This window comes from Pyrgilauda ruficollis, unplaced genomic scaffold, assembly GCF_017590135.1.
Source record: "Pyrgilauda ruficollis isolate IOZ18807 unplaced genomic scaffold, ASM1759013v1 scaffold31, whole genome shotgun sequence".
Lineage (NCBI taxonomy): Eukaryota > Metazoa > Chordata > Aves > Passeriformes > Passeridae > Pyrgilauda > Pyrgilauda ruficollis.
The window spans coordinates 425,433-435,853 of NW_024524489.1; the positions used below are offsets into that span (position 1 = coordinate 425,433).

General features: G+C 40.2%; 1 protein-coding gene across 6 annotated transcripts in view; it reads right to left on the bottom strand.

Annotated features, from left to right (window-relative positions):
* The window catches only part of LOC121357063 (SLX4 interacting protein), an 83,862-nt gene extending 73,508 nt beyond the window's left edge, over positions 1-10,354 (bottom strand). For 5 of the 6 annotated variants that reach the window (XR_005955674.1, XR_005955673.1, XR_005955672.1 and 2 more), the window contains exons 1-3: positions 9,833-9,968; positions 8,935-9,062; positions 7,006-7,054 (exon numbers count right to left, since the gene is read on the bottom strand). Coding sequence is in view for 2 of the 6 variants with exons in the window: in XM_041474020.1 (XP_041329954.1) it covers positions 7,006-7,032 (27 nt within the window). In the remaining 4 variants the exon portion in view is untranslated. Of the gene's footprint in view, positions 1-7,005; positions 7,055-8,934; positions 9,063-9,832; positions 9,969-10,303 lie in introns of those variants that run through there. The other variant, XM_041474022.1, reaches the window with a different exon arrangement.
* Between the last annotated feature and the right edge of the window lie 67 nt (positions 10,355-10,421).

A 10,421-nucleotide genomic window follows, 5' to 3' on the forward strand; every position in this document is an offset into this window, starting at 1 on the left:
ATCCCACGCTACCCTATATTCAAATCCTTGTTGAGAATCTTTTTCTGCCTCATAACATAAAATCATCCACATGCAAGTCTTATGCAACAGGTTTTTGTCATATTTCTATTTTAATTCATCCGTCCTTTCACAGTCCCTGGGGAATCACAAGTCAGCAATGCAGAGGATTTAATTTTACTCGTTTCATACTAGAATTAAAATCCATTTATGTTTTATTATTTGGCTGTATTACTTTTCCATATTTTTCCAACCTAACTTCCTTACACACTGACATGACAGACAAACACAACACATTAAAAACACAGATAAATTGGACTGAGGAAGACCATTTATGGAAAAAAATTAGCATGTCCTTAGTTAAGCTATGGCATGCTACCAATATACTTCTACAGGCTCCGATCCAAAACACATTGACTCCAGTGAGGTTTGGGTCAGATCCACTGCAAAAAGAACTTAATTCAGTAGTGGTAAATGAAATCCAAAATGTATAATTTGATTAGAAATCACTTCAAGTAACACTGTGAAGAATGTTGGTGACTGCTTCATAGCTCATAGAGATTTTAGTTCCTTAAACCATTATTAAAAGAAGTCTGGAATTCCAATTTTTTCCAACCACACTGTTGCACTTAATTGGGCAGCTGTCAACTGTTAGAAAATAACTGCAGCATCATCTCTTTTAGAAGAACTAGTGTGGGAAGTGAAACACTTCAAGGGAGCTAAACTTTCTGGAGTCATGGTAATGAATCTGTTTTCATCAGGTGACCATGAGTCATCATTTTATCAGCAGTTTAAAGGGTTTTCACAACAGCTGAGCGTCATAGGTGCCCGTGCACAGCCATGACTGCAGCACAACAATGAAACGGGGCCATGTGCTGTGGTACCATTATTTAAGGAAAAGTCTGGCTACTGACTCAAGAAAAATACTGCAAAGTCATGGCTGAGTAAGCTCTGCAGGGAGCACAAAATGTCCCCAAACTGGAGCACAAAATGTCCAGAAACAAAGCTTTTATTTGAGAATTGAAACTAAGCAATAATTTTGCTATTAAAAATAGATGCCTTCTAAGGAAGTTGTGAACTACATGGATGAAACATCAGGAAAGAATGAAAACGTGTTGTCAGTCATTCTTCTCCCATTTCCTCCACAGTCCTGTCAGAATACACTCTTACATCAAATATTCAGATAGCTCCCACATACTAGAATCCAGCTACATTGCCCAAAGGAACGTGAGACTACATGAAAAATTACCGAAAAACATTATAATAAATTTTCATTATCATACCATCAAGAGCAAAATCTGCATTTCTCCATCATGAAACTCTCTGTACCAGGTAGTGCAGGAAACACGGACCTCTTTACCTCCCAGCCTACTAACCTCCATCTGAACCCACTGGAAAGAATTGAAGAATGTCACCTACAGCATAAGCTGAAGCCTCTCCCAGGACCTAAAGGCACTCGGTGACCCCACGCAGCATCGCTGCTAAGCCCTCATGTTTTGCTGGACTCAGGGAGATTCAAGTTTGCTTCTAAGTTTCCCATCCTTTCCTCCTCCAGGGCTGGACTCTGGGGTCAAGCAGGCAGCACCACCAGGATCTCCACAAAGCCAACAGTGGAGGTGTAAAATCTGGCAGTGCTGGTCAGAAATAAAGCATGTGGCAAGTATCATGGAACTTACATCTTTGAATTAATTAGATTAAAAAAAAACCCACATTACTTAGTACGGTGGGAATTTAGAATCCCATGTCACTGTCCCAGCAGTATAGTGCTCATAGTTAGCAAAAAAACTGATTTTCATGCACAAGTGGTACTTTAAAAACTAATCAGATTTGAATTACCAAAAGAAGTAATGCAAGTTGAATGATCCTTTTATTCCTTATTTGAAGTGATCCCTGTGAAAGCAGTGCTTCCACTATTGTTGTTTATCCCTCTGGCTTCCTATTCCTTTCTCCTTCTGCTAACACTTTAATCTCTCAACTCTTCATCCACTCATCATTTCCCTAGGCTTGAAAATTAATCCTCTGAGGTCAGTGAGGAAACTTCCATTGACTCCAGGAGATTTAGAATTATATTGTACACTTAATTTTCTTCCCCCTTCTACCTCCCAACATCCTCTTTTGTTTCTTCTGGAACTTATTTACTCACCACTTTAGCCGTTTCATATCTGGTCCCATGAAATTGGGAATTTACTGGAGCATTGAGAAAGAGAACTAAATAGATGTCCCTCCAGCCATTATTATTGTTTGCACTTCCTATTTTAAATCACATTCCCTCCTGCCCCTTTTTCATCATCTTCTTTAAGAATTCTAAGCCCTTTTAGACAAGTATCCTATTTTATCTTTTATATAGAAACAAAAATGACAGCTGAGCAAAGTGTGATGCTACTTGACAATACCAATTTCAACCACCCGTATTTCCAGCTGCTCTGAGCAATATACCACCTCAGGAAAGTTCTATCTCTAGAAAACCATTATTTAATGATTAACATAACCATTTCTTAATTTTTAAAGACCCAAACAGCAAATATAAGAACACACAACACATGTAAAACTCTTACAACCCTTAATCTGTTTGGAGAACACCAGCACCTTGGTTTTAGATTTAGAATACTTTAGAAAATTCTATTTAAATCACAGAAACCTAATCTTAGCACGTTTCTATTGAAACATTTGAGTACTCCAACCACAGGAATTTCGCATACAAAATATCTTCATTTTGCAGTGAAGTGGAAAAGAAATGAACACCAGAAATACTGCATTTATCGGTTAATTTAACTAAGTACTCTCTAAAAAAAAGACTAATTCTCAAACCAAAACTCAGAATGCTAACATGCTCACAACTATGTACACAAAAAAGCAGCTGTAGAATCAGTCTCATAACTCTGAGCAGTCACTTTATATAAAAATTTACTTTAAATACAAACAGCATTCCTTATCCTTGCTCTCCACTTGAGAGCACTGCACTCGTATTTGTGGACTTAATGTAATATGTAAACTACATAAACACATCTGTTATCCTTCATCGCTCACTAGATGGGATCAGAGATAAATAAAAAATCAGGTAAGAAAACCTACTCATCTCCATAGTTTTTTTCCTCTCCAAACAACTCCCAAGAAGAAGAAAACACGTCAATTACTCACAAAAATATTATGGCTTAGCTGTATATTTACAGGAATATTGTGCAGCTAACTCAATGGACACTTTCACAGAAATGTGCACTTCAGTCTGTCAAGCCTCTGAGATGTCACCTAAGAACCATCCAGATGGGCACAACTGGTGGAGAAACCTTCGTATTACATTTCAACTGGCAGCCAAAAAAAAGAAAACATTACAAATATCAGAATTAATTCTCATCTTGTTATTCCACACCCAAGACAATGCACAGTGTGTGAGCAGACCCTAAAATGGCCCAGCCAGGGCTGTCAGTCCATACTGGGACACTGTCTGACAGGAACATGGCTTTCCACTTCCTTCTGCCTGCTGTTCCAGCCTATAATCAATGTTCTTGCTACATACACTTTCTTTCATGGACCACTCCTAAGGTTCAAAAGACAGATGTTAGGATGCCTTTGGTTGTAAGTCAGTGTCTTAATGATTAAATTAAGATACACCACTGTAAAAAAGAAAGTACACAACAGATCATATTACAATCCCAATGTCATTTTCCTGTCCAATGATACCCAGTATTTCCATCTTTGTTCCCAATATAAAACAAAAAGCTGTGCTTGCTGTTTCAAATGAACTTGCCACATAAAGCAAGCAAAAAATTAGTAGGAAGGATCAAAAAAGTTACATAAATGTCCAGAATGCAATAATTTAAATTGGTAAAAAGGAGAAACAATGCTGAAAAATCAATTGCAGAGTGAGCTGGATGACCAGAGGGAACACTAAAACTACAATTAGCTTAATCTAAGGCCTCCAAATCTGAGACAGAACAGTGCTCCAAGTAGGAAACAAAGCAAAAAAAAAAAAAAGCTCCCCTTTGAGCTGAGCTATTGAAATGTAGTAACAAGTTACTCTTCTGTCTTTGGAAAATGAACAAATTGCAGAAAACAGTAAATGAAATTTTTCTATTGAAGCCATAAAAATTACTATATTTAGTTCTGCAGCTTGGCATGAATAAAGTCAATTTACACAATTCTGGAAGAGGAATTCTTTCTACTTTGTCCAAAGTTTTAAACAAGGCCCTAGTGATATTATTTTTGAAATCCATATAGAGTTCAAGATTTTGCTTTAAGCCTCACCAATTAAAGTTAAGATTTATTCCTCAGAACAGCAGTAAAATATTTTAGCAACACACAGAGAAAGATTAATTAAATTCATATGGTGGGGGTATTTTACCATGCAATGCTTATGAAATATCAATATAAAAGAGAAAACTGATGATCAAATTAACTTGCACAAATATTATCTCTTGCTAATCACAAAACTGTATCATCCAGCTGCTTAGTAGGTGATGAATGTGTGTTTAGGACCTAAGTGTAGTTTCTGTATTAAGGTTTAAAGTTATTTTACTGCATCAATTAGTTTATTTCAATCGCTCTTACTAGCCCATAAATCCAAGCTTAGGCTAGCCTCCCAAAACCAGACCAATTGCTCCCTCCTCTGGAAGTCACCGACCATTACACCAGGGCGCCGAGATGCGCAGATAAAACGCGCATCAGTAAGAAGCGAAGTTAAACAAATTAGAGGGGGTTTCCACTTAATTACTTGATAGTCGGCTAAGATTTGACAGACTGATAACTTGCACTTTTCAGCCTCTTACCAGAAAGATTCACATGCACAGGCTTACAAAATCTAAACACTTAAAAGCAGAGAATGTAGAAGACGAGGCGAGGCACCAGAAACATGGAATCAGAGTGGTTTGGGTTAAAAGGGACCTTAGAAACCATCCCTCCTCCAGTTCTAACGTCCTGCCAGGGGCAGGAACACCCTCCACTAGACCAGGTCAGACTCGATGGGCTCTGAGTGGCCTTGAACACTTCAAGGGATGGGGCATCCACAACTTCTCTTGGCTACCTGTTCCAGTGTATCACCACTCTCAGAAGGAAGAATTTCTTCCTAATATCTAATCTAAACCTACTCTCCTCCAGTTTAAACCCGTTCTCCTTTTTCCTGTCACTACACGCTCTAGGAAATAGCCCCTTTGCACCTTCCTTCTAGGCTCTTTTCAGATACTGGAAGGCCACAATTAGGTCCCCTTGAAGCCCTCTCCAGGCTGAACAACCCCAATTCTCTCAGCTTTTCCTCACACGAGAGGGGCTCCATCGTCACGTCCCTCCTGTGGACTTGCTGTCCTGAACATTTTCAGACTCAGTAAAATACTCCCATCAGCTTCAAACACAAGGAATCTAAAATAAAGAATATAGTATTTTCTGTACTCTGCCTGCAAAGACAAGTAGGAATAGTTTTCAATGGAAAATCTATTGCATGGGGATCTTCTGTGCAAAACTTATGTGAAAGCTGAAGTCTTAGAAAATATTTACACTAAATACAAATCCAGTGAATTTAAAGAAGCAAGACTTGACATACAAAGTCCCTGACTGAACAAGGAAAATGTTTATCTGTGCACAAAGCGAATTTCAATCAGGTCAAGGTAAAGTTAATTTTCCGCATTTGGTACCTGCAAAAAACTAACTCTCATTCCTCAAACACTGTAAGAAAGAAAAAGTAGTATTTCGTCAGCATTTTCAAAAGCTTTATCTGTGATACTGCTCACCTACAGACGTGCTCAATGAGAACCTAGCCCTGCTCGGGCAGTCAGGGATGCTAAACTTGGTGACTGCAAGGTCCATGCTGAATATCAGCGACACATCCTTGCTGCACAATGAAGCTGTAATGATGCAGGTCAGAAACCAAGAGTCTGCAGGCTCTATATTGAGTAAAGACATTCCAACTCACAGCACTTGTTTTATTGGGCACTTACATGAATATTGACGATATCAAGAGTTCTCAGCTGAGAAAAGCAATGCCCTCAGCCTCAGCTCCTGTTGTTATCAACATCAGTGGCGCACAGAGTTGGAGTATCAGCTAACATGTGCCCAAAATCAAATACATTTCTCCTCTAAGTCCCTCTAAAAACTCAGCAGCACTGAATAATATGATACTGTTAAACTTCTGGAGGTTTACAATCCTGTTAAACAGTAAAAACATAATGCAAACATGCCACTAAATGACAGTGGTTTTGTTTGGAAAAGAACACACAAAAATTAAGTGCTTGGTCTTCTCATTAAACAGGTTGGTTACCCACAAAACCAAGCTCTGACAGCTTCCACAGCCTGATCACTCAGGAAGGATTTTGTAGCTGCCCTCCAAAAAATTCCAAGCATTCCCACAGAAGAAAAATCTGTTGTGTTATGAAAATTCCTGGAAAAACACTTCGAAGAGAATAATATGTTGTGCTAATCACAATTAAGTTTACTTATTGATTAGCTGGGATAGTCACAGTAGTAGAATTATGAAGTGTTATGTTTATTACAGAATGTTTTGAAAAGTTTTGCTTTTCAGCACATAACTAGAAGCCTAGGACTGTTTGCAAAATGAACTTCAATAGCACTTTATTGCACGTGAAACAACCAATCCCTGAAAATGGAAAAGGAGGCAAAAAAAAAAGACAAATAAATAATACTTTAAGAACATTGCTACACCTTAAACCAGGAACCCTGAAACCTGGGAAGTACATAAATAGCATTACAAGATTACAGTACGAAAAGAATCCACCCAAAATTTTACTTCAGGTAGCAAATAATTTTTTACTGAGAATTCATGCAGTTTCTCGCTGCACAACTAATCACTTTTAGTTAAAGCCTTTTAATCCTCAGCTGACCCCAGATACACTCTGCCATGATATAGCAGCAATTCCAAGTTTGCTTCCAGAGGGAGAGAAAAGCTCATATAAAGTATGCTACCGTGACCAGAAGCCTGAAGGAAGCACTTTTCGTATCAACAGACACATTCCAAGCAGTATTACAGATTTATTATTTTTTTTAAAGCTATGACATTCTACTTACCTTAATGACAAATTTGTTGGATGCCATGATAGGTCAGTGTAAGCTGGCCCTATAAAAATACCAATTAACAGTGATCAGTACTGGAGAAACACTCAGATCTCTACAGCAATCAAAAAGGAATTTTACATATGGCCCATTCGTTCATGACTACTGTTCTTCAAAGCCTACACTTTGCTTTTAGAAAAACAAGGAAAACTCTTATTTAAAGGACAATTACTTAGCTACCTGTGTTGGTTTCTTTTAATGAACCTCATAACTTTGGAGGCACTTTGCATCCAACACAGGAAATACAAAGTTAGAGCTCTTTCATGTAAGAAACTATAGCTTTTGGCTCACCTGGTATCCATCCATACATCCACGTTATGTATATTTTAAATTTTATACTACACACATAGAGCAGCATAACCCAAGTCTTACGGTGGTTGCACAAAAATAAAGTGAACTTGGGACATCCTCCTCCCTTGCTTATCCCAAACAGGACCTAAATCACTTAATTTGGAATCCTGAGTGAAAATATTAAAAATTGAGGAATGTGTACACATTCCTCATTGCATGCTTCAAATCATTAAGTACTGTGATAGAGCTGTCAACATTTCAGGACACAAATTACATTGGGGACATGTATTTCTGTCAGGCACTAGGCTTACATGTTCCAAAATGCAGTCGTTATTGCTACTTAACTTCAAAAAAAGTGCAAAACAAGATAAACATCCACTTTAAAACTACACAGAGTAGCACAGATGATTTTAATCTTAAGATTCTCAACAGTCATGCACACAGAAGCTGGAATACCGTCACGCCTTGTGCCATGTCGCTGTCATTCTCCCTTGCACCAAACAGCCCTGGAAACTTCTCCATTTTATCAGATTAAATCCTGACAACTCTACTGATGGCAATTTTGAGAAACACAATGCAAAGAACAGAGCTCTGGACCACTTGTGACATCCTAGTTCAGTTCAGTCATGTAGTAAGTTCAGCTGAACTTACCCTGGCATCACTGATTTCTTTCTGGAAACAATTTACTTTCCAGATAAATACTATTGCAACACGTCTGCTACTACTCATGTGAGAACTGCTGGCAGGCAGAAATCCCCTCCACATACAATTTACAAAATAATAGAAGAAAAACATAAGAAGGAAAAGGACGCACAGGAAAAGTTAGCTTTGGTTCAGTTTGCTCTTCCTGGGAGTAAGCTGACTTTGGGAGTTTGCCAGCTACCCCATTCTTTGCACTGACCACACAGATAAGACAAAGGAAATAGAGCAGACAGACAAAATGTAAGCAAATCCACAGAAAACAAAAAGGAAAATATTTTATGTGTGAACCATCAGGGAAATCACTGAAGTGACACAGGTGAAAAATACTCAATACTAAAACATCAGAAGATGAGGAAAACCACTCATCAATTCTTCAAGGAAAAAAACCAAAACAACTAGCCTCAAAACAACTAACCCCAAAATACTTTGCCATTTCCTGTGTTTAAAAAAAACACCAAAAACACAGATTTGTCACAACTGCTAATGTTTGACAGCAAGGTTCTGTCTCATAGAATGCTTTTTCTGTTGCAAACCTCCAAAGTAAATGCCACATAAGGACATATGAAAATAAGCACATATGACAGAAAAACTCCTCACAAGACTGTATATATATATATTTTTTTTTTTTTTACTAAAAAACAAGTCCTGATGTTGGATGTGTATTATTCCAAGACCTAAAATACAATCTGTGCACGAAGACATGATTTAGAATCAAACACATAAGTTGCCTGTAGCTAGAGTGAGACACGCTTAAAAAATAATGTAGCAGAATATCTTTCTTCCCTAAACTTGAGTCAAATGGAGCGGGGGGTATTCAGGAGAAGCCAGAAAACACGGTGACCCAGACAGCAAGCTCAAGTGTCCTCTGCCAGCTGATGAACAGCATCTTACCTTAGCAAAGCAGCTTCCTGTGGTGAGGAAATTCAGAGGGAGGAGGAACTGAGAACTCCTGACAGACACTCGGAGATACAGCAGCAAACTTCACCCACTGCCCATCTCCGGGCGGGGAGAGGGGGCAGCTGAGAACGACAGAAACAAAACAAATGCTAATTAAGGAACTCTGCAGGGAAAGTTGATATTGACTATTTTTGCAGTACGAAATGAACTATCACAACATAAAAGAGGAGTTTTCTGAACTTTCCCGTCCAGCACCGGTCAGTTTCTGGAGCGGATCCTAAGCTGGGGATGAGCAGCGCAATGCTCAGCTACCCACACATCCAGCAAAGCACCCCCAGTTCTAAAAACACACACCACGGTCTTCCCATTTGCCATTCAGGATTTCTATGCCCACTGTTGCCAATTACGCCACTTAACCCTAGGAAAATACTCTTCCAGCCAGTCAGCACCTTTTCTGCTCGCTGTTACTCCTTCTTTCATACACTGCCCATTCACCTTTAAGGCTCAACAAGTCAGTTTCCAAAACATGACCCAGTCGCCACAGAACTGCCTGGATCTAGAGGGAGAAGAGGTTCTGAGGAGCACCAGAGGGCCACAAACAGATACTGTTTGTACCTTTAACTTTTGTGAACAGCTGAATGCAATTAACAACGAAAAATTACTATACAATTAAAAAAATTATACTGCTTTCTGCACGGAGATCAGGCATTAAATACTTGTCTTTTGGCTACAGTCATAAACTCTGCAACTATAAACGAAATTGAAAACAAACCCATTCATTAACATATGAATATAAAACGAAGTCGTTTTGACAGCAACTGAAGGAGTAGAGAGAAGAGTGAAAACACAGGAAAAGTATAACTGTATTCACAGGAGTATTTCTTGTACTTACAGGAGTGAATACAGGAAAAGTGAATACAGGAAAGCAGAGGAGCTACGGGAAAGCGGAGGTCAGGGAACAAAGTTATTTGAACTAGTTTGGCCCGGGGCACTTCTGCCCGCCCACAGGAAGCCTCAGACAGCTGGGCGCAGGTGAAAGGCGGAGCGGCTGCAGTAGCAGGTATGCAAGGAAGAAAAATCACAGATATATAAACGTATTTTTATGCCTGGCCAGGCTGGGCGGGGGTGAGGAACGGGACAGAGCGCCTGAGGTGGCGGTGACGCGGCGCCTGAGGGATGCTCGGTGGGAGCCGACCGGCACCGCCGCCAGAGCCCCGGCCTTCCGAGCATCCCCTCAGCGGTTTAACCGAGGAGAACAGCGGGGCCGGAGCCCCAGGCGCGGCCCCAAGAGCCGGGCGGCCCAAGGCGGCCGTGCCGTGCAGTCCCTACGCCGCGCCCGCCTTCCGCCGCTCCTCTGCCCTACCCAAAATGGCCGCGCCCGTCGTCGCCGCCGCCCGCCCCGCGCTGCCCGCACGCAAAATGGCCGCCAGCGGCTGAGGCGGGCCGCGCCGCGAGTGACGCTGCGCTCGGCTAATGGCGGG